This window comes from Oncorhynchus tshawytscha, linkage group LG08, assembly GCF_018296145.1.
Source record: "Oncorhynchus tshawytscha isolate Ot180627B linkage group LG08, Otsh_v2.0, whole genome shotgun sequence".
In the NCBI taxonomy this organism is placed as follows: Eukaryota; Metazoa; Chordata; class Actinopteri; order Salmoniformes; family Salmonidae; genus Oncorhynchus; species Oncorhynchus tshawytscha.
The window spans coordinates 12,823,649-12,849,020 of record NC_056436.1 but is presented as its reverse complement, the minus strand read 5'-3'; the positions used below and the strand labels follow the sequence as shown (position 1 = coordinate 12,849,020).

General features: G+C 41.7%; 1 protein-coding gene across 10 annotated transcripts in view; it reads left to right on the top strand.

Moving 5' to 3' along the window:
- Positions 1-25,372, top strand: part of LOC112256903 (dystrobrevin beta) — a 55,971-nt gene that overhangs the window by 13,217 nt on the left and 17,382 nt on the right. For 5 of the 10 annotated variants that reach the window (XR_006083863.1, XM_042325247.1, XM_042325245.1 and 2 more), the window contains exons 6-13: positions 815-969; positions 1,306-1,411; positions 1,676-1,842; positions 2,828-2,955; positions 17,326-17,400; positions 22,537-22,642; positions 23,112-23,197; positions 23,432-23,545. Coding sequence is in view for 9 of the 10 variants with exons in the window: in XM_042325247.1 (XP_042181181.1) it covers positions 815-969; positions 1,306-1,411; positions 1,676-1,842; positions 2,828-2,955; positions 17,326-17,400; positions 22,537-22,642; positions 23,112-23,197; positions 23,432-23,545 (937 nt within the window). In the remaining variant the exon portion in view is untranslated. The other 5 variants (XM_042325246.1, XM_042325248.1, XM_042325250.1 and 2 more) reach the window with 5 other exon arrangements.

Genomic DNA, 25,372 nt, shown 5'->3' with positions numbered 1-25,372 from the left:
CTTTCCTCCAGACACTGGGAGATGAATTCATCTTTCAACAGGACGAGAACATAAAACACAAAGCCAAATTTACGCCAGAGTTGCTTACCGAGAAGACAGTGTATGTTCCTGAGTGGCCGAGTTACAGTTTTGACTTAAATCGTCTTGAAAATCTAGGGCCAGACCTGAAAATGGTTGTCTAGCAATGGTCAATAACCAATTTGACAGAGCTTGAAGACTTTTGGAAAGAATAATGGGCAAATGGTGACACAACTAATGTGGAAAAAGTCAAGGGGTGTGAATACTTTCTGAAGGCACTGTAATTTAAGCTGAAAAACTGAAATGTTTTCTCTGTGGTATTATTTTTAAATTGTAGGATATTATCTTTAAATATTTGCTTAAACTGAAAGATGTTCTCTCCAATGCCAAGAGGAAGGCCTTTAAAATGTTCCTTTCCAGGGCCCGAGACTTAAGTAAAATTCCTATTATCCTTATATATTTTTTTTTATCTTACTTGATTTGTGTTCTGCTTTTTAAACTGGGTTCCTGATGAATTTGCTTTAACAAAAGGGGTACGTGGCCCCAAAAGTTTGAGAACCCCTGGGCTACAGTGTCCGCAGTTGCATAAATTATACACAAAGGGACGCTGTTGAGTCACATTTCCAGCACTAACCTTGTTGTAGTTTAAGATGGAAGTGTGAAGAAGGATCATAGCTCATATTCAATACATTGTAGAAATGGTGTAGATGTATGTAAACTGATGTACTGTACATCAATCTGGTGTACTCACCACCTTTCTCTCTCCCTCTCTACTTCTCTCTCTCCTCTCTCTCAGGTATCTTCTCCCAGATCTCTGACTCTAATGGTGTGATGGCCTTTGCTAAGTTTGACCAGTTTCTTCGTGAAGTTCTGAAGCTGCCCACAGCTGTGTTCGAGGGCCCGTCGTTTGGATACACAGAACACGCCGTACGGACATGCTTCCCTCAGCAGGTAGGTTGGACATACCAAGAGGGTTTCTCTCACTGAAATAATATACAACATGTATAATATACTTAGAGAGAGAGAGAGATATGAACATAGGATGAGGGAGGAACCTTGTAAATACAGTCCACAGACCATAAAAAACTACTCCAAAAGGTTGTCTGCAATAAGCAGGGCACGTTCATCTATTATTGAAGATGACCTTTTGCAGTGGTGTCCATTTATTTCACTATGGGTTACGTCCCAAATGGTGCCCTATTCCCTATATACTGCATTACTTTTGACCAGAGCCCAATGATGATGTGTTTTGTATTTAGAAGTTATTCTCTGTCTAACTGAATATAGAAGAAGATCTTGCTGAACACGTTTTTGGACATTCTGATGGCAGATCCTCCCCCCCAGTGTCTCGTGTGGCTACCTCTCATGCATCGACTTGCTAATGTTGAAAATGGTAACGTTTCCCCTGTTATTAGTTCTCTTGACTTTATTTTCACAGTGATTTGCCGAACACCAATAATAGTCATTCTAATCTAAGCATTTGTATCGAGAAATGGGGTAAGATTTGACTTAAAACCTGTAGGTATAATGCTTTATAACTTATTTTTAAGCATATATGTGCTATTAAAATGTCTTATAATAAATCTTATATGTTAAGTCTCACTGTATCAACATTTCATCAGTGGCCTACTAACCCTTTCTCTGTGGTTTCCTCTAGCCTTCCATCCCGTGGAATGTTCTTATTGCCGGAGTGAAAGTATGGTGGGGTTCCGTTACCGGTGCCAACAGTGCCATGGCTACCAACTCTGTCAAAGCTGCTTTTGGCGTGGCCATGCCAATGGTCCCCATAGCAACCAGCATCAGATGAAGGAGCACTCCTCTTGGGTAGGCACGGCAACCACAAAGTCTCTATCTCAATTGCTTATTAAAATCCCTCCTGTCCTTTTCTCCTCCCCTTCATCTGAACTGGTTGGAAAAAGAATGGACAGGTGAAAAGAATATGGTGGAAGCTCATTATTAGACTTTCAGCTGCTCAGTGCTTTCAGGTCAGTACAATGAAGGAGAGGAGGCGGAGAGGAGACAGTCCTTTGAGAAAGAGACCACCTCCCACAATCACACTTATACACACCAAAGATAAGTTATGATAGTTTCATCGAATACTAAGATTCAGCCTTCCTTTGCGCTCTGACAATCCAATAGCCGCCTGCATGCATAAGCAGAGCATTGGGCTTGTTTCTACATGAACTAACCTTTTTAAATATTCAGATTTATGGGTTTTTACTCATTTCAGCTAATTAAATTGAATGCTATGCCAATGCCAGCATTCTCCCAATTTTCAATCAGTGTGATGTAAATTGAAGCTGGGAGAATGATTTACACTGGTTCCAAATCCAATCCTGAACTCTGTGTGCCTGCGATCAGGATGGTAATGATTATTTTATTTTGAGGGCATCATGCCCAGAATGAAATGGCTGAGCATATTTGGAAGTAGAAAAAGGTTATTTCAATTGTCAGAGAAAACATCTAGGACAAAGCAAAGAACTATGAATTCGGTCCCATTCTGCATGAACAAACCTTGTAATTCTCAGTACACTATGCATTGCATAATGTAACTGGGTATTTTAGAAATAGTTAAGGTCAATTACTATACATCTCTTTACACTACTTCTATAAGCAGTTTCCACATTATAACAGACAGGGTTGGGGTCAATTCCATTTCACTTCAATCAATTCAGGAAGTAAACTGGAATTTCCGTTTACTTCATGAATTGACTGAATGTCCTGAATTCAATTCTAATTAACCCCTAACCGTGATAATAAAAATAGTGAATATGATGTCCACCGTCTGTCTTGTTTCTGCCTCTCACAGAAGTCTCCAGCTAAAAAGCTAAGTCACGCCATCAGTAAGTCTCTGGGCTGTGTCCCCATTGGAGAGCTACCTCACCCAGTGTTCCCTGAGCAGTTAGAGAAACCCCAGGACAGCGTGCCACACACTGTGTAAGTACATGTGGACTCTTCTGTCACCACTGGACACAGATTAAGCCTAGTACTAGACATACATGAGTCATTTAGCAGACTCTCTAATCCAGAGTGACTTACACTAGTGCATTCATCTTAAGATAGCTAGGTCATAAAATAACATACCACAGTCGTAGTAAGTTCATTTTCCCTCAACAAGGTAGTTGTCACCAAAGTCAGTGCTAGTAGGGAAAGACAAGTGCTTATCATTTTTTTGTTTTGTGGGGGTGTAATTTAAGATACTTCTTAAAGAGGTAGGATTTCAGATGTTTTGGGAAGATGGGCAGGGACTCTGTCCTGACATTAGGAGGGAGACTGGTTCCACCATTGGGGTGCCAGGACAGAGAAGAGCTTTGACTGGGCTGTGCGGGAGCTGCCCACCTAGACTAAAGAGCATGTTCAAAGGAGATTGCTCATGGAACGTCTAGGCCTAATCTGTGTCCATGAAACTGCCCTCTTATGTCTACTTCACCAAGAGAGTCCATCTGTGTCTGATGTCATCAAGTGCTGCACTGTAAGTTGTCCAAACTCCATAGGATAAAATCATTGGCTTTCAAGCTCGCTGCCAATTGATGGTGCATTGTCAATAGTTTCTCACTAAGATTGGAGGGCCACGATTATTTAGTTATATGTGAAAAAGCTGATGTGTTAGATTGGTTTATTGAGAGATGGGTGCTTGCATAGAAATATAATCATATATTATATTCTAAGTAATTGGATTATTATACAGGGCCTTCAGAAAGTATTCACACTCTTTGACTTTCTCCACATTGTGGGGTGTTACAGCCTGAATTTAACATGGATTAGATGTAGATATGCTTGTCTCTGGTCTACACACGATACCCCATAATGTCAAAGTGGAATTATGTTTTTTCAAAATGTTTACAATTTATTTAAAAATGAAAAGCTGAAATGTCTTGCGTCAATAACTATTCAACCCCTTTGTTATGGCAAGCCTAAATAAATTCTGGAGTAAAAATGTGCTTAACAAGTCGCATAAGTTGCATGGACTCACTCTGTGTGCGATAAAAGTGTTACATGTGATTTTTGAATGACTACCTCATCTCTGTACCCTATACATACAATTATCTATAAGGTCCCTTAGTCGAGCAGTGAATTTCAAGCACAGATTCAACCACAATGACCAGGGAGGTTTTCCAATGCCTCGCAAAGAAGGGCACCTATTGGTAGATGGGTAAAAATGTAAAAAGCAGACATTGAATATCCCTTTGAGCATAGTGAAGTTATTAATTACACTTTTGATTGTGTATCATCAATACACCCAGTTACTACAAAGATACAGGCGTCCTTCCTAAACTCAGTTGACGGAGAGGAAGGAAACCACTCAGGGATTTCACCATGAGGCCAATGGTGACTTTAAAACAGTTAGCTTAATGGCTGTGGTAGGAGAACGGACCTAATGGACAGAGTGAAAAGAAGAATACCTGTATAGAATAAAAAATATTCCAAAACATGGATCCTGTTTGCTACAAGGCATTAAAGTAATACTGTAAGAAATGTGTCAAAGCAATTCAATTTTTGTCCTGAATACAAAGTGTTAGGTTTGGGGAAAATCCAATACAACACAATACTGAGTACCACTCTCCATATTTTTAAGTATAGTGGTGGCTGCATCATGTTATGCTTGTAATCGTTGAGGACTGAGGAGTTTTTTCCAAAAATAATAATAAATGGAATGGAGCTAAGCAACAGGCAGAATCCTAAAGGAAAACCTGGTTCAGTTCCCTTTCCTCCCGACACTGGGAGATGAATTCATCTTTCAACAGGACGAGAACATAAAACACAAAGCCAAATTTACGCTAGAGTTGCTTACCGAGAAGACAGTGAATGTTCCTGAGTGGCCAAGTTACAGTTTTGACTTAAATCGTCTTGAAAATCTAGGGCCAGACCTGAAAATGTTTGTTTAGCAATGATCTACAACCAATTTCACAGAGCTTGAAGAATAATAAAAACATTTTAAAAAGTAATGATGGGCAAATGTTGCACAATTCAGGTGTGGGACGTTCTTAGACTTACCCAGAAAGACTCGCTGGTGTTTCTGCAAAGTATTGACCTAGGGGTGTGAGTACTTATATAAATGAGATATTTCTGTATTTCATTCTCAATAAATTTGCAAACATTTCTAAAAACATGTTTTAACTTTGTCATGGGCTATTGTGTGAAGATTGGTGAGAGAGAAAAAATATATATATTTGATCAATTCTGAATTCAGGCTGAAATACAACAAAATGTGGAATAAGTCAAGGTGTATGAATACTTTCTGAAGGCTCTGTTGCCAATTGGGTGTTTTGAAAAGCGGTTCTAAGTGATTCTATTTCTGTAGGTGCTTTGAACAACATTTTGGTCCTCATCAACTCGTTGTTTGTTATGTAATGAAGCTGGAGCTGGAGCTTTGCTATAAATCTAAGGCTTTGGCTGTGAAGCCTTTCTTAAATCATTATAGAAACAGTTTTATATCCTACTGGCTGTCACTTAACCGAAATTACATTTCTGTACATTTCATGTTATTTCAGAATAATATCTACTGTGTTCCATATCGAACAGTAACTGAATGCCTCGATGCCTGTCTGCCTGCTTTTATATAGCAAGCCACAGCTACTTGACTCACTGTCAGTAGGAGCGATCCATTTTCATGAATGGGGTGGTGTACCTAATAAACTGACCGGTGAGTGTATATTGCCTTACATGTGTAGATTGAAGCTAAAACTGACCTCAAGTTGACTGTGCCCCACTAGTAACCAGATTTGCTATAGCCTATAGCTAGTTTCTGTAGCCTGGGTGCCAGTCTGTTACTGGTTTCTTGCCAACTCATGATGGAATTGTCATGGAAAACATTAAGTCTGACTTGACAATGACATTGGAGTAGGCAAAAGATCTATTGGTGCTTTCTTGCTTACTCCTACCATATGATTGTTGTTTGGCATGACAGCACAAACAGATCTGGGACCAGGCTATTGTTAGTGTGCTGCTTTGTTGCTATTTTGGAGTCCCAGTAAAAGTTGACGCAGGATGAGGGTTATTCAGAGTTCCTCCCTCTCCTGGCTGTCATCTCCCTCCATCCCTCTCTTCTCCACACTTCTTTCCTCTCTCCCTCTATTCATCACTTTCCCTTCCTTCCCTCCCTCTATCCCTCCCTTCCCTTTTAAATAGGAAGGATGTTGAAAACTAGTTTCTGGGTTCAACCAAACCAAACACACAATTGTTATCAGAATGTGGTGACAGCAGGGGATGAGTCTGAGTAGTGCAATATTATGGACCATAATGAAGTTAGATGGGGCTGAAAAGTAATATTCAGACTGTAAAACCTCAGCCTTAGAAGTAAATCTCATAAAACCAGACTCTCTCATCACCATATCGGCTCTGACCAGATGGCACAATGTTCCGTTTCTTTTGCACATGGATTCTACTTCTTAATTTTTATATTTCAATTTAAAATCTGAGGCAATTACACTGCTCTTCCTTCCAGTAATATTCCCTGGAACCCTTTTTGGAAAACATTTTGGGGGGAAAAACATCCACTATCTTAAATTATCTTTTGCAAAGCCCTAAAGTTGGTTCCAAATGGCACTCTATTCCCTATAGTGAATTACTTTTGACTAGAGCCCTATTGGCCCTGGTCAAAAGTAGTGCACTATAAAGGGAATGAATGAAACAGTGCAATTAGGATGATGGCGTTTAAATGGATCTCTGGCTGCAGTGTTAAAGACATGGCCAGATGTAATGGCTGCCATTTAGGACGTTGATCTAGTCTTTTTTTCTAATAAGGACACATTTATTCTGAGAGGATGAAGTTTTTGAAATGTCCTGAATTTGTATTAGTAGGCCTGAACCGAAAGGAAACAGTGCAATAAGGATGACAGTGTTTAAATGTCCTTGATAGTTTGTGTGTATGCATTGATATGTAGGCTAAGTATGCCTTTAAAAAAAAAAAAAGTTAACCACCGTTGGGGTCACTTAGAAATGTCCTTGTTTTTGAAAGAAAAGCCATTTTGTTTTTTTGTCCATTTAAAATAACATGAAATTGAACAGAAATATAGCGCAGACATTATTAATGTTGTAAATGACTATTGTAGCTGCAAACGGCAGATGTTTTATGGAATATCTACATAGGCGTACAGAGGTCCATTATCAGCAACCATCCCTCCTGTGTTCCAATGGCACGTTGTGTTAGCTAATCCAAGTTTTTATCATTTTAAAAGGATAATTAATCATTAGAAAACCAGAATAGCTGAAAACTGTTGTGCTGATTAAAGAAGCAATACAACTGGCCTTCTTTCGTTGAGTATCTGGAGCATCAGCATTTGTGGGTTCGATTACAGGCTCAAAATGGCCAGAAACAAAGAACTTTCTTCTGAAACTCATCAGTCTATTCTTGTTCTGAGAAATGAAGGCTGTTCCATGCGAGAAATTGGCAAGAAACTGAAGATCTCGTACAACGCTGTATACTACTCCCTTCACAGAACAGAGCAAACTGTCTCTAACCAGAATAGAAAGGGTGGGAGGCCCCGGTGCACAACTGAGCAAGAGGACACGTACATTAGAGTGTCTAGTTTGAGAAACAGACACCTCATAAGTCCTCAACTGGCAGCTTCATTAAATAGTACCAGCAAAACACCAGTCTCAACATCAACAGTGAAGAGGCGACTCCGGTATGCTGGCCTTCTATGCAGAGTTGCAAAGAAAAATCAATATCTCAGACTGGCCAATAACAATAAAAGATTAAGATGGGCAAAAGAACACAGACACGAGACAGAGATACTCTGCCTAGAAGGCCGCATCCCAGAGTTGCCTCTTCACTGTTGACGTTGATACTGGTGTTTTGCAGGTACTATTTAAAATAAGTGTTCATTCAGTATTGTTGTAATTGTCATTATTACAAATGAAAAATAAAAAAATCTGCCGATTAATCGGTATCGGCTTTTTTGGTCCTCCAATAATCGGTATCGGCGTTGAAAAATCATAATCAGTCGACCTCTAGTGCGATTGTCTCATGTTGTTTTATTCCTTTAGTCAATAGTGTCATTGCAATTGGAAATAGCTATGCAATTCACTTTGTTGTGAGTACGATTTGAATTTTATGACAGGGATATTGACAGACGGAGAGAAAGGGGGAGAGAGTGCATTACTGGGAAGTAGTGGATTCATTTGATCATTTTTTTTGCAGCCTGCAGATTGCATATATTATTTCCAAATGCTTTCCTTCAAGCTGATTTCTGAAGTCAGAAATTGAAGGAAAGAGATGTCTCACCAGGAATAGAGGCGAGACTGATATGAAAGCTAGGGGACATTTATGAAAGTACAGCCTTCTCTTCTCTGTCCTCGATGCCACAGGCAAGGCACAATGAGTAGGATGTCATACATTGCCATTAGATGCCCACTCTTCGTGACAACGCTAAGCTAGCTCATTGCAGAACTTTGATCATAGAATGCCTAAATATACTGTTGACTTGTTCTTATAATTTGACCTTTTGACCTCTGTGGCACCTCTTATTGGGTTGTGGATCGTTGTGATGGGAACTTGTGACATCACGTGTGACTGAAATCATTATCAGTGAGTCATACTGAGACCAAGGTCCCTTTTACAGATGAGCCTTGAATTAAAGAAATGACAGAAAATGCACACATCAAAATATAAATACAAAATGCAAAGCAACATTTAAAACAATTATTCTAATCATCATCAGTGATAAGGTCCTCAATCAGCTTTCTGAATTGCTCTACAGGCACCAAAACATTATTTTGTAATAACATTTGGAAGATTGTTCCACAAATAAGGCCCAAGAACTAAAAGCTGATTTACCTAACTCCGACACCAAAGGATTTTCCAGAGTTATCAATCCCTGAGACCAGGGGTGGTAACTCCTATGTCTGAGGTTTAGTAGTGATGTTAGGTACAGTGGGACTTTTTTATAAAGGGCTTTATACATTGCTATGTTTTCATGTATCAACCTATGTGACATCAGAGGACCATCCAACTTTCTGGTAGAGAATGCAGTGATGACATCACAGAGGGCCATCAACTTTCTGGTAGAGAAAGCAGTGATGACATCACAGAGGGCCATCCAACTTTCTGGTAGATAATGCAGTGATGACATCACAGAGGGCCATCCAACGTTCTGGTAGAGAATGCAGTGATGACATCACAGAGGGCCATCCAACTTTCTGGTAGATAATGCAGTGATGAGTACTAAACATGTCTCCCGTAATAAAGCGCAGTGCGTTTTATAAGAAACTGCATCTGACGGCTTTAATGAAGTGGCAGAAAGTCAACGGAATAATCTGCATTCTACTATTTAGCAAGAGGCAGGACCGACTTCTAGAAAAGAAGCCCATTTTTATTCTTAGCTTCTTAACTAAGTCATCGGTATGCTTTTTAAAAGACAGCTTTCGGTCTGTCCAGATATTTGTAAGCAGGGACAGAATCAATATGGTCACCATCTAGTTCTAGAGAACAACATATACAGAGTTTTACCTGCCGAGAAAGTGATTCTCAGAGCACGTCATTCCTTTTTATATAAGAGTCTTTTCCCCCACTATTAATACCACTCAGTAAATAGGAGTTATATTTGTACACTGTTTGCTGAAAGGTTTGATGGTTTACTTCTCAGAGGATAGTATAGTGCTGTATATGAAAGACCTTTTATGTAATGGGCCTTGGATAAGTCATCGCTGCCTGGGTGAAGGAACTGTGCACGTATGTAAATGTCATTGTCAGAGAAGGCAGTCATGCATTTATTTCACAGAACGACAAAAACAAAATGATGGGAGAAAAAATCTAGTCTATTTAGAGGTTGAGATGAAGTGCGGTATTGAGAAAAAGATTTATTATTATTTATTTTTGAATTTTTTTATTGTCTATTTCACTTTTGTTTATTATCTATTTCACTTGCTTTGGCAATGTAAACATATGTTTCCATGCCAATAAAGCCCCTTAAATTTAAATTGAATTGAGGGAGAGGAGAGGAGGGGAGGGGACTGTATCATCATAGTCATGTGACTGCTGGGTCTCCTTGGAGACAGCAGCAGTGTAGTTCATTAAGATGCTGCTGGCTCAGTTAAGAGCAGAGCGGACCAGGGTAGGCAGCTGGCTACAGCAGCGCTTGAATGGTTAGCTGTATTTGGCTAGCCGGACTGTTGCTTTCTACCCTCTAAAGGAGGTGAGTGAGATCTCATTATATCCTCTCATTATATCCTTATCTCAGTTATTATAGTATTAGGGTCCTGGATAAAAGCGGACGCTGGCTTTTTACACTATTGTTAGTCGTAAATATTTCTGTTGAGATTTAACTTGTTTGTCAGAATTTTACTAAACTAGAGATATATTTTTAGGGACACTATATTCCTATAACATTCCCCTTTTCCTTGTCTGAACTGGATCAACATACTCTTTTATTGTTTTGGACTTGGGATTTTATATGGAGGTTTAAAAAAAGTAGTTAAAAATATGTTCCTTATTATAAACTGAGTGGTTTGAGCCCTGAATGCTGATTTGCTGACAGCCGTGGTATATCAGACTGTATACCACTGGTATGACAAAATTTTCACTGCTCTAATTTTGTTGGTAACCAGTTTATAATAGCAACTCGGGGGGGGGGGTTGTGGTATATGGCCAATATATCATGGCTAAGGGTTGGATCCAGGCACGCCACGTTGCGTTGCGCCTAAGAATAGCCCTTAGCCCGGGCCATATACCACTCCCCCTCAAGCATTATTGCTTAAGTGTGCCTTCAAGTTATTAGCTGGACTCTGGGGGATCTAATATTGGATCTCCATGTTAATACTCTGCTGACCATCTGTGTGCCCCCTCACTCATTAGTAGTACTGTGAGTGAATCATGAATTCAGTTGCTTATTAAGAGAAATACTGATGAAAATATGATGCAGTACTATAAAGGTTGAACATTCTTTGAAAACATTTTAGGAGAAACGAACAGTATGCTAATACTATTAGGATATCAGTACTCAGTTGTGTTGTGACAAGGTAGGGGTGGGATACTTAAAAAAAAAAAAAAAAAAATATATATATATATATATATATATATATATATATATATATATATATTTAACTAGGTAAGTCAGTTAATAAGAACAAATTCTTATTTACAATGACGGCCTACCAAAAAAACTCCTGTGGGGACGGGGGCTGGGATTAAAATTAAAATATAGGACAAAACACACATCACGACAAGAAAAACAACAACACTATATAAAGAGAGACCTAAGACGACAACATCACATGGCAGCAACACATGAAAACACAGCATGGTAGCAACACAACATGACAGCAACACAACATGGCAGCAACACAACATGGCAGCAGCACAACATGACAGCAGCACAACATGACAGCAGCACAATATGGCAGCAGCACAACATGGCAGCAGCACAACATGGCAGCAACACAACATGACAGCAGCACAACATGACAGCAACACAACATGGCAGCAACACATGACAACGCTCCATGGTAGCAACACAACATGGCAGCAACACAACATGACAGCAACACAACATGACAGCAGCACAACATGGCAGCAACACATGACAACGCTCCATGGTAGCAACACAACATGACAGCGACACAACATGGCAGCAGCACAAAACATGGTACAAACATTATCGGGCACAGACAACAGCACAAAGGGGAAGAAGGTAGACACAACAATACATCATGCAGAGCAGCCACAACTGTCAGTAAGTGTCCATTGCTTCAGTCCAAACACTTAAAAGACACACCCTATCCCCTCAGCCCTCAAAGTGGACACTTCTGATGACGTATCATGACATCTGACGAGTATACACTTGCAGGGCAAGGGGCGAGGGAGGAAAGAATGATTTTTAAATGAACCGCCCTTGCCCAGAAATGTGTCACTCATTCATCCCGGGATGATTGTGTTTTCAGCCACTGGGTGCTTTATACGCGCTACAGTCAATTATGATTGCATGTCTACTTATATTAAATATATTATAAATTATTAATATACGCCTACTGTAGGATAGCTAGCAAATTAATGAGCTAACTAACGTTAGCCCTGCCTAGCTAGAACTTCTGAAGGACAATTTTTGACAATTTCCAAAAGATAACCAAACAAAAACATCATTACTTTTACGAGATGTGTTTGTGGCGTCATGTGAATTAGTAGCACAATGTCTAAGTCAAATCAAATCAAATCAAATTTTATTTGTCACATACACATGGTTAGCAGATGTTAATGCGAGTGTAGCGAAATGCTTGTGCTTCTAGTTCCGAAAATGCAGTAATAACGAACAAGTAATCTAACTAACAATTCCAAAAAAACTACTGTCTTATACACAGTGTAAGGGGATAAAGAATATGTACATAAGGATATATGAATGAGTGATGGTACAGAGCAGCATAGGCAAGATACAGTAGATAATATCGAGTACAGTATATACATATGAGATGAGTATGTAAACCAAGTGGCATAGTTAAAGTGGCTAGTGATACATGTATTACATAAGGATGCAGTCGATGATATAGAGTACAGTATCTACGTATGCATATGAGATGAATAATGTAGGGTAAGTAACATTATATAAGGTAGCATTGTTTAAAGTGGCTAGTGATATATTTACATCATTTCCCATCAATTCCCATTATTAAAGTGGCTGGAGTAGAGTCAGTGTCATTGACAGTGTGTTGGCAGTAGCCACTCAATGTTAGTGGTGGCTGTTTAACAGTCTGATGGCCTTGAGATAGAAGCTGTTTTTCAGTCTCTCGGTCCCAGCTTTGATGCACCTGTACTGACCTCGCCTTCTGGATGACAGCGGGGTGAACAGGCAGTGGCTCGGGTGGTTGATGTCCTTGATGATCTTTATGGCCTTCCTGTAGCATCGGGTGGTGTAGGTGTCCTGGAGGGCAGGTAGTTTGCCCCCGGTGATGCGTTGTGCAGACCTCACTACCCTCTGGAGAGCCTTACGGTTGAGGGCGGTGCAGTTGCCATACCAGACGGTGATACAGCCCGCCAGGATGCTCTCGATTGTGCATCTGTAGAAGTTTGTGAGTGCTTTTGGTGACAAGCCGAATTTCTTCAGCCTCCTTAGGTTGAAGAGGCACTGCTGCGCCTTCCTCACGATGCTGTCTGTGTGAGTGGACCAATTCAGTCTAACCTTTTTACATTTGTTTTTACTTGCACTTGTATGTTGACTTCTCCATTGATGTTTTTAAGTTTTTGCAGCCTTTTATTAGTGGATGTACAATGGTCGAAAACTTGAATTATGGGGAGTTTCAGGCCCCGGAGTGAACATAATTATACACTCGCAAACTCGACTAAAACAAGGGCTCAGGGCCTTACGTTGCAAACTTCCTTTGCTTGGCTAATCATTTGGACTGCCCTCCAAGATTGTGACTGGGATTCCCCCATTGGCATAAGCCAAGTGTAAGTAGACCAGAGTGTGTCTTTCATGAGTTTGAACCGCAGCCCATGATTGAATCTTTGAATAAAGAGATGGAGATAAAACTGCCCAGTTTGCAATGGTGGAAAAAGTACCCAATTTTCATACTTGAGTAAAAGTAAAGATACCTTAAAAGAAAATGACACAATAAAAGTGAAAGTTACCAAGTAAAATACTACTTGAGTACTTAAGTATCAAAAGTAAAAGTATAAATAATTTAAAATGTATAATATTAAGAAAAACCAAACATGATTTTCTTATTTTTTTTAGTGTACAGATAGCCAGGGGCACAGTTCAACAAACATAGCATTTGTGTTTAGTGAGTCTGCCAGATCAGAGGAAGTAGGGACGACCAGGGATGTTCTCTGTTTAGTGAGTCTGCCAGATCAGAGGCAGTAGGGATGACCGTGGATGTTCTCTGTTTAGTGAGTCTGCCAGATCAGAGGCAGTAGGGACGACCAGGGATGTTCTCTGTTTAGTGAGTCTGCCAGATCAGAGGCAGTAGGGATGACCGTGGATGTTGTCTGTTTAGTGAGTCTGCCAGATCAGAGGCAGTAGGGACGACCAGGGATGTTCTCTGTTTAGTGAGTCTGCCAGATCAGAGGCAGTAGGGATGACCGTGGATGTTCTCTGTTTAGTGAGTCTGCCAGATCAGAGGCAGTAGGGACGACCAGGGATGTTCTCTGTTTAGTGAGTCTGCCAGATCAGAGGCAGTAGGGATGACCGTGGATGTTCTCTGTTTAGTGAGTCTGCCAGATCAGAGGCAGTAGGGACGACCAGGGATGTTCTCTGTTTAGTGAGTCTGCCAGATCAGAGGCAGTAGGGATGACCGTGGATGTTGTCTCGATAAGTATGTGAATTAGACAATTTCCCTGTCCTACTAAGCATTCAAAATGTAACGAGTACTTTTGGGTGTCAGGGAAAATGTAAGGAGTAAAAAGTAAATTATTTTCTTTAGGAATGTAGTGGAGTAAAAGTTGTTCAAAATATAAATAGTACAGTATAGATACCCCCAAAAAACTACTTAAGTAATACTTTAAAGTATTTTTACTTTACAGCGCTGCCAGTTTGAGTGTGTTGCAGTTCGTTCCAGTCTCTAGCTGTAGCGAACTGAGAAGATGAGTGACCCAGGGATGTGTGTGCTTTGGGGACCTTTAACAGAACTGTGATGGACAGAACAGGTATTGTATGTGGAGGATTAGGGCTACAGTAGGTATCTCAGATAGTGAGGCCTAAGAGGGTTTAATAAAGAAGCATCAACCAGTAGGACTTGCAACGGGTAAACAGAGATGACCAGTTTACAGAGGAGCATAGAGTGCAGTTATGTGTTCTATAAGGAGCATTGGTGGCAAATCTGATGGCTGAATGGTAAAGAACATCTAGCCTCTCGAGAGCACCCTTACCTGTCGATCTATAAATTATGTCTTCGTAATCTAGCATGGGTAGGATGGTCATCTGAATCAGGGTTAGTTTGGCAGCTGGGGTGAAAGATGAGCGATTACGATAGAGGAAACCTAGTCTAGATATAACCTTGATATGTGCTGAGAGAAGGACAGTGTACCTTCTAACCATACTCCCAAGTACTTGTATGAGGTGACTACCTCAAGTTCTAAACCGACAGAGGTAGTAATCACAGCTATGAGGAGAAGAGAATTCTTCTTACCAATCCACAGGACCTTTTTGTTTTGGAGGTGTTCAGAACAAGGTTAAGGGCAGAGAAAGCTTGTTGTAGAGCGTTTAACATAACATTTGGGGAGGGGCCAGCTGAGTATAAGACTGTATCATCTGCATATAAATGGATGAGAGAGCTCAGGAGGTACGAAGCTATGTTGTTGATGTAAATTGAGAAGAGCGTGGGGCCTAGGATTGAGCCCTGGGGTACTCCCTTGGTGACAGGCAGTGGCTGAGACAGCAGATGTTCTGCCTTTAAACACTGCACTCTTTGAGAGGTAGTAAGAAAATCAGGCCAAAGACCCGTAAGAGGCGCCAATACTCCTTAGCCGGCCCACAAGAATGGAATGGTCTACCGTATCAAAAGCTTTGGCCAGGTCAATAAAAATAGCACCACAACATTGCTTAGAATCAAGGATAATGGTCACATCATTGAGGACCTTTAAGGTTGCAGTGACACATCCATAACCTGAGCGGAAACCAGATTGCATACCAGAGGGAATACTAGTCAGTTGATTGACAAGTTTTTCCAACACTTTTGGCCTATAACATTTAGGATCAGCTTGATCTCCCCTTTAAATAAAGGACGCACTGTGGCTGACTTCCAAGCAATTGGAACCACCCCAGAGAGGAGAAACAGTTTAAAAAGGTCAGAAATAGGCTTGGTGATGATAGGGGCAGCAACCTTAAAGAAGAACGCCCCTCTGGGTGATTGTTCCTGTCTTTGTGTTTGCACCAGATAGGACTGTTTTAGGTTTTCTCATGTTTGTTGTTTTTGTTAGTTATCTCATGTGTAGTGTCTTTATAAATTAAAGAACATGAATAACCACCATGCTGCATTTTGGTCCGCCTCTACTTCACCTAAAGAAAGCCGTTACAGATGGGGGAAAAATTGTAGATTAAATGGATGAGATGGAGAAAAAAATACCAAATTTAATTTAACTATTATTTCTCTACACATGGAACTATAGTGTGAATTTGAAATTAATGGTCCGAGCACAGGACCAAGCAGAGAGAGAGTCCCAGCCAGCTAGCACAGGACCAAGCAGAGAGAGAGTCCCAGCCAGCTAGCACAGGACCAAGCAGAGAGAGAGTCCCAGCCAGCTAGCACAGGACCAAGCAGAGAGAGAGTCCCAGCCAGCGAGTACAGGACCAAGCAGAGAGAGAGTCCCAGCCAGCCAACGAGCACAGGACCAAGCAGAGAGAGTCCCAGCCAGCCAACGAGCACAGGACCAAGCAGAGAGAGAGTCCCAGCCAGCCAACGAGCACAGGACCAAGCAGAGAGAGAGTCCCAGCCAGCCAACGAGCACGGGACCAAGCAGAGAGAGAGTCCCAGCCAGCGAGCACAGGACCAAGCAGAGAGAGAGTCTCAGTCAGCTAGCACAGGACCAAGCAGAGAGAGAGTCCCAGCCAGCTAGCACAGGACCAAGCAGAGAGAGTCCCAGCCAGCTAGCACAGGACCAAGCAGAGAGAGAGTCCCAGCCAGCGAGCACAGGACCAAGCAGAGAGAGAGAGTCCCAGCCAGCGAGCACAGGACCAAGCAGAGAGAGAGTCCCAGCCAGCGAGCACAGGACCAAGCAGAGAGAGAGTCCCAGCCAGCGAGCACAGGACCAAGCAGAGAGAGAGTCCCAGCCAGCTAGCACAGGACCAAGCAGTGAGAGAGTCCCAGCCAGCTAGCACAGGACCAAGCAGAGAGAGTCCCAGCCAGCCAGCTAGCACAGGACCAGGCTTCCGGGAGACCCATGGGGCGGCGCACAATTGGCTTATCGTCGTCCGGGTTAGGGAGGATTTGGCCGGAGGTTTCCTCCGACACATTTGTGCGGCTGGCTTCCGGGTTAAGTGGGCATTGTGTCAAGAAGCATTGCCGATTGGTTGTGTTGTGTTTTGGAGGACGCACGGCTCTCGACCTTCGCCTCTCCCGAGTCCATATGGGAGTCACAGCAATGGGACAACAGAGAGAGCCTGTAACTACCAATTGAATACCACGAAATTGGGGAGAAAAAGGGGTATAAAAAAGAATATATATTTTTAAACATGTATTACGATTTCGCATACAGTGTAGCAATAAAGTGGTGTAATCTTTTGTTACTACATACAGCACAGTAGTGTTGTATGATAATGCTTACAGTCATGGTGGTATATTCAGGACTCCTACAGTAATGTAATCTAACCCCATATTCGGTGTATAAGTCTGTGTTCACAGTGTAAAAATAAAGTGGTGTAATCTTGTGTTTTACTGCAGTCAGCCGAAGCCAGTAGCCAACAACATGAACAACACAATGTTCATGTCCTCTGGTGTACCTACTCCTACTCAAAGGTAAGTGCCTCAGTATTGGCTTTGATATGCCCCTATAGCTAGCTATCATTTCTAACTTACTGTATTTCCTCTGAGTTCCTCGCAGAACACCAACTGCTACTAGCCTCTTATGTCCTGCTCCTGTGTCTTTAAAGATGTCTTCCCCCTGTGTCTTTTAATATGTCAGTCCCCCTGTGTCTTCCCCTGTGTGTTTAAAGATGTCTTCCCCTGTGTCTCCAAAGTTGTCTTCCCCTGTGTCTTTAAAGATGTCTTCCCCTGTGTCTCCAAAGATGTCTTCCCCTGTGTCTTTAAAGATGTCTTCCCCTGTGTCTCCAAAGATGTCTTCCCCTGTGTCTCCAAAGATGTCTTCCCCTGTGTCTCCAAAGATGTCTTCCCTGTGTCTCCAAAGATGTCTTCCCCTGTGTCTCCAAAGATGTCTTCCCTGTGTCTCCAAAGATGTCTTCCCCTGTGTCTCCAAAGATGTCTTCCCCTGTGTCTCCAAAGATGTCTTCCCCTGTGTCTCCAAAGATGTCTTCCCCTGTGTCTCCAAAGATGTCTTCCCCTGTGTCTCCAAAGATGTCTTCCCCTGTGTCTCCAAAGATGTCTTCCCCTGTGTCTCCAAAGATGTCTTCCCCTGTGTCTCCAAAGATGTCTTCCCCTGTGTCTTCCCCTTGAGTCCTGAGACTACTCATTATTATTTGTTTACTGATATAGCAGCCCTAATGAAGAAGTCCTTAACAGCAGTTGATTGAAGTAACATGTATGCAAGGGTTCAATGGCTTTGTCATTAGAAGTAGAATAGTACCGTGTGTAGTACCCCATGTAGTACCGCGATGTAGGCAGGCATTGGCAGCAGCTCCGGGGCAATTTGAGAGGCAAGATTCAGAACACATTCTCCTCCAGGAGGACATCCACCCACACACACACACACACACACACACACACACACACACACACACACACACACTTCCTTAGTTTGCTTCTGATCTGATAATGCGATAGAAAACACTACCGTATCTCCTGGGATCACTGCTTTTTTCAGCACGTACTGCATTCTCTCACTCACTCACTCACTCACTCACTCACTCACTCACACACACACACACACACACACACACACAGTATTTAGATTAGTATCAGCAGGCAGTCTAAAGGAAGCTGACTTGTTGTTCTATCCTCACCTCAGGCAGTCGCTATAGAAGTTACATGATGCTGTGTGCATTTAGATGAGGGAGGTCAACAGGAGGTGTGTGTGTGAGAGAGAGAGCATGGAGTACGTGTTGAAAAAAAGCAGTGATCCCAGGAGGTAAGGTAGTGTTTTCTCTTGCATTATCAAATCAGAAGCAAACTAAGGAAGTGTGTGTGCGCATGCGTGTTCATGTATATTTGTGTGTGTTTGCGAAGCAGCAATCCAGCCTGTCCCCTCCCAGATCCTCCTAGCGTCTGATTGTTCCTAGCGTCTGATTGTCTGAAGTTTATTTGCCATATACTGTATGTTATAAAAACATAGGAACTCTCTCACTAGAGCTCTCACATTTAAAAACACTGCCTATAGTATCTTCATTGTTTTATGTCCCAAGTTATACAGTGTAATATTTGTATATATATTTATATATATATATATATATATATATATAATTCCTGATTCTAGTTGATGATGCTATTTTGTCTTTTAGAGTTTAGAGATTTTACATTTTTTAGTCCATCAAAAATGTGTGTGATTATAGGCCCAACTTTTACAGAATCAGTCTTGCACCTGAAGCGATTCTCTGTGTCTGCTGACAAAGCAACTTCTCCCTCCTCCTACCAGCTCTCCGACAGAGAGATCCCTCAGCACTTGTCTTCCAAGGACCACCTCACAATTTATGACCTAATACTCAATCACAACCACAATGCCAGAGAAATCAAAACAGATGATTTGCTTTTGGACAGCTCGATTAGTTTTATTTTGGAGTTAACGGAGTATTGACCGAAACTCCACCAGATAGGAACTCAGACTCAACATGCTAGGAAGGAGGAGTCAATACTGTTGTCGTCATGCCCCAAGTTGAGAACACTAATACTCCCACTTGAACTGTTACAACTGGTATTGAATCTGCTGATATGTGGTTGGCCCACTTAGCTATTTTAAGATGAATGAACTAATTGTAAGTTACTCTGGATAAGAGGGTCTGCTAATTGACTAAAATGTCTTCAGTGAATGTTACATTGGCTACATTATAATAACAATAACAGGCATCTATCTGTATGAGAGACGGAGGCTGGGAGAGTGAGAGAGATGTGATTGTGTTGATAAACAGATTGTGTGTATGAGCAGTCATGTAATATTTTGTAGTAGCACCTAACAACAACAAACTACTTTATTGTCCAATGTGAATAAGAAATGTGTATTTTTTTTCGGTCTTGTGAGAGGCTCTACACAGCACATTCATCCACAGAGCTGCGGCCCTTGGTTGCAAACTTTCTCCTAGATCTCGATGTTCTGTCTTGCCAACTGCTATAGTTATTGTCATGCCAGTTTGGTATGACAATGACTATAGGAGTTGGCAGGACAGCACAGTGGATTTGGGACCAGGCCATGACAAAGACGATAATAATTGGCATGACACCACAAACAGATCTAGGAAGAGGCTATTATTTAACATGACAACAACCATAGAGGTTACTAAGACAAGACAGCACAAACTGATCTGGGGCCAAGCTAGCAGACAAGGTTGTCTGTGAACATGGAGGTAAGAACCTCTCTGTCTGACGAAGCAGAGGCAGCAAGACTCCGAGTGGTCTGTAGAAGAATGACCCTTAGAGGAACAGCTAACAGGCCAGCTCTTTAATCTGCTCTGTTCTAGAAACCCCTCAGATGGTCGTTAATGTATAACTTTCAATTGACCACTCAGAACTCAATCTAGAGTTCAAAAGCCGGATATAAAACCATAGTTGGTTTCTAACCTCTCAGACTTAATACTGACTCCTAGGGCTGGTTTCCCCGACACAAACTCTCCATTGATGTAAAGCCAAAGGGACAGATTGGTAGTGACAGACTCTAAACATGCACTCCATGACACACTGGAAAGTACTGGGGGGAGGGCACAAACTGAAGGGCTTGAAATTTAAGTCATAGTTGGGTCTCAACAGGTGTGTATTTACTAGGAACCAAACAGAACGAAACGGGGAGGGACCTACCTGAATTTGTCCAATAGAAACTATTGTTTAACTGTTTGGACTAATGATTTACACCCCTGGACTGACCTCTCAGAAACTGAATCTAAAGCAGGGATCATCAACTAGATTTTTTTTAAATTGGGGGAGGCAGAACATAATTACAATTTGAATGCAAGAAGCACAGACGTCTGTTCAGACCCAATCTGCATGAAAACCAAAGCCACACACACAGTTGACTTTTCCGGGTAAATGGTTTGGAATGAGCAGAGTAGTGGAATCTGACATTTGTGGCCTGTTGCTGTATTGTTTATTTATTTTATTTAACTAGGCTAACTAAGTATGTTAAGAACAAATTCTTATTTACAATGATGGCCTACCAAAAGCCAAAAGGCCTCCTGCGGGGACGGGGGCTGGGATTAAAATAATATATATACAGTCGTGGCCAAAAGTTTTGAGAATGACACAAATATTCATTTCCACAAAGTTTGCTGCTTCGGTGTCTTTAGATATTTTTTGTCAGATGTTACTATGGAATACTGAAGTATAATTACAAGCATTTCATAAGTGTCAGGCTTTTATTGACAATTACATGAAGTTGATGCAAAGAGTCAATATTTGCAGTGTTGACCCTTCTTTTTCAAGACCTCTGCAATCTGCCCTGGCATGCTGTCAATTAACTTCTGGGCCACATCCTGACTGATGTTCTTAGGCAAAATTGTAAATGAGCCCACTCCCTTGGCTGAGAAGCAACCCCACACATGAATGGTCTCAGGATGCTTTACTGTTGGCATGACACAGAACTGATGGTAGCACTCACCTTGTCTTCTCCGGACAAGATTTTTTGCGGATGCCCCAAACAATCGGAAAGGGGATTCATCAGAGAAAATGACTTTACCCCAGTCCTCAACAGTCCAATCCCTGTACCTTTTGCAGAATATCAGTCTGTCCCTGATGTTATTCCTGGAGAGAAGTGGCTTCCTTGCTGCCCTTCTTGACACCAGGCCATCCTCCAAAAGTCTTCGCCTCACTGTGCGTGCAGATGCACTCACACCTGTCTGCTGCCATTCCTGAGCAGGCTCTGTACTGGTGGTGCCCCGATCCCGCAGCTGAATCAACTTTAGGAGACGTTCCTGGCGCTTGCTGGACTTTCTTGGGCGCCATGAAGCCTTCTTCACAACAATTGAACCGCTCTCCTTGAAGTTCTTGATGATCCGATAAATGGTTGATTTAGGTGCAATCTTACTGGCAGCAATATCCTTGCCTGTGTACATCCACAGGTACACCTCCAATTGACTCAAATAATGTCAATTAGCCTATCGGAAGCTTCTAAAGCCATGACATCATTTTCTGGATTTTTCCAAGCTGGTTAAAGGCACAGTCAACTTAGTGTATGTAAACCTCTGACCCACTGGAATTGTGATACAGTGAAATAATCGATTACAGGCTCAAAATGGCCAGAAACAAAGACTTTCTTCTGAAACTCGTCAGTCTATTCTTGTTCTGGGAAATGAAGGCTGTTCCATTTGGGAAATTGCCAAGAAACTGAAGTTCTCGTACAACGCTGTGTACTACTCCCTTCACAGAACAGCACAAACTGGCCCTAACCAGAATAGAAAGGGTGGGAGGCCCCAGTGCACAACTGAGCAAGAGGACAAGTACATTAGTGTCTAATTTGTCCGTCCCCTTCCTCCCTCCGCCCCCTCTGTCCCTCCCTCCGCCCTCTCCCTCCCTCCCTCTCCATGCCCCCTCCCTCCGCCCCCTCCCTATGTCCCTCCATGCTCCCTCCCTCTGCTCTGTCCCTCCCTCCCTCTCTCCGCCCCCTTCCTCCCTCTCTCTGTCCCTCCCCCTGCCCCTACCCTTCCTCTCTCTGCCCCCTCCCTCTCTTAATTTAATTCAAGGGCTTTATTGACATGGAAACATATGTTAACATAAGCAAAAGTAAAATAAACAAAAATTAACAGTAAACATTACACTCACAGAAGCTCTCTCTCTCTCCAGTGTCTTAGAGAGTCCCAGCAGGCTAGAAGAGGAGCATCGTCTCATTGCTCGCTATGCAGCACGCCTTGCAGCAGAGGCAGACAACTCCACAGTGAGTTGCTCCACAGTGAGTAGTGAGTGTGTGTGCGTGCACGTGTGTATGTGTATAAGCTGCCCCAGGGTGGTATTCTGTCAGCCTTTATTTATCCACTTCTTATTATGTAACTGCAGAATGTCCATGAACAGAACAATCCTCTCTGCACCCAGAACCAAAGCAGATGATGTTAAGGCTGTCACCAGACACTAACATAATCATTACCCACAGTGTACTGTCACCAGACACTAACATAATCATTACCCACAGTGTACTGTCACCAGACACTAACATAATCATTACCCACAGTGTAGTTTATCAACGTGAAAGATTAAATAAAAGTGCAGGTTGGCTGACATGGCCCCAGATGTTAGAATAGTCAGTCTAAAGTCTAAAGCACAAAGGACTTTTACTTCTGGGCAGTAGATCATGTTTGATGTGTTTCTCTTTTATCCGCTCAGTTTTGTTAACTCTGTTTTTAATGTGTAATTTTGTCTTTTAGCAATGTCCTCCAACCGATCTGAGTTTCAACTTAGATGCCAACAAACAACAGAGGCAGCTAATAGCAGAACTAGAAAACAAAAACAGGTGGGAATGTATTTGACTGTCACTTTATGAAGAAACATTAAGCAATTTTTAAAAAACTATACTAAATATTTTCTCTATTAGTTAATCAGATTTATTGTATGCTCATAATTTAAGAATTTTGTGAATTATAAGTAAATAGAGTTCAGTTTATGTTGGTGACAGGGATCTGCTTTCAGAAAGTCATTATCCGGCAGATTTTAAATCCCCATTTTGTTGTGTCTTCTGGTCCCTCAGAGAGATCCTCCAGGAGATCCAGAGGCTACGTCTGGAGCATGAGCAGGCCTCCCAGCCCACCCCAGAGAAGGCCCAGCAAAACCCCACACTGCTGGCTGAACTCAGGCTCCTTAGGTACCACATATCCAGCTATATTACCCACCTACACTGTATCTTATAGGAGGGATCATTACCCACCTAAATATAATAGGAGAGATCATTACCCACCTACACTGTATCTTACCAACCAAAATATAATAGGAGGGATCACTACCCACCTACACTGTATCTTATAGAAGATATCATTACCTACCTAAATCTAATAGGAGGGATCATTACCCACCTAAATATAATAGGATAGATCATTACCCACATAAATATAATAGGAGAGATCATTACCCACCTAAATTTAATAGGAGAGATCATTACCCACCTAAATATAATAGGAGAGATCATTACCCACCTAAATTTAATAGGAGAGATCATTACCCACCTAAATATAATAGGAGAGATCATTACCCACCTAAATTTAATAGGAGAGATCACTACCCACCTAAATATAATAGGAGAGATCATTACCCACCTAAATCTAATAGGAGAGATACTTACCCTCCTAAATCTAATAGGGGAGATCATTACCCACCTATATCTAATAGGAGAGATCATTACCCACCTAAATCTAATAGGGGAGATCATTACCCACCTAAATCTAATAGAAGAGATCATTACCCACCTTCATCTAATAGGGGATATCATTACCCACCTACATCTAATAGGAGAGATCATTTCCTACCTATATCTAAAGGGAGAGATCATTACCCACCTACAGTGCCTTGCGAAAGTATTCGGCCCCCTTGAACTTTGCGACCTTTTGCCACATTTCAGGCTTCAAACATAAAGATATAAAACTGTATTTTTTTGTGAAGAATCAACAACAAGTGGGACACAATCATGAAGTGGAACGACATTTATTGGATATTTCAAACTTTTTTAACAAATCAAAAACTGAAAAATTGGGCGTGCAAAATTATTCAGCCCCCTTAAGGTAATACTTTGTAACGCCACCTTTTGCTGCGATTACAGCTGTAAGTCGCTTGGGGTATGTCTCTATCAATTTTGCACATCGAGAGACTGAAATTTTTTCCCATTCCTCCTTGCAAAACAGCTCGAGCTCAGTGAGGTTGGATGGAGAGCATTTGTGAACAGCAGTTTTCAGTTCTTTCCACAGATTCTCGATTGGATTCAGGTCTGGACTTTGACTTGGCCATTCTAACACCTGGATATGTTTATTTTTGAACCATTCCATTGTAGATTTTGCTTTATGTTTTGGATCATTGTCTTGTTGGAAGACAAATCTCCGTCCCAGTCTCAGGTCTTTTGCAGACTCCATCAGGTTTTCTTCCAGAATGGTCCTGTATTTGGCTCCATCCATCTTCCCATCAATTTTAACCATCTTCCCTGTCGAAGAAAAGCAGGCCCAAACCATGATGCTGCCACCACCATGTTTGACAGTGGGGATAGCTACTGTGTCTAGCTACTGGATAGCTACTGTGTCTCTATAGCTACTGTGTCTCTATAGCTACTGTGTGTCTAGCTGTGTGTCTATAGCTACTGTGTGTCTATAGCTACTGTCTCTATAGCTACTGTGTCTCTATAGCTACTGTGTGTCTAGCTGTGTGTCTATAGCTACTGTGTGTCTATAGCTACTGTGTGTCTATAGCTACTGTGTGTCTATCGCTACTGTGTCTCTATAGCTACTGTGTGTCTAGCTGTGTGTCTTTAGCTACTGTGTCTCTATAGCTACTGTGTGTCTAGCTGTGTGTCTATAGCTACTGTGTGTCTATAGCTACTGTGTGTCTAGCTGTGTGTCTTTAGCTACTGTGTCTCTATAGCTACTGTGTGTCTAGCTGTGTGTCTATAGCTACTGTGTGTCTATAGCTACTGTGTGTCTAGCTGTGTGTC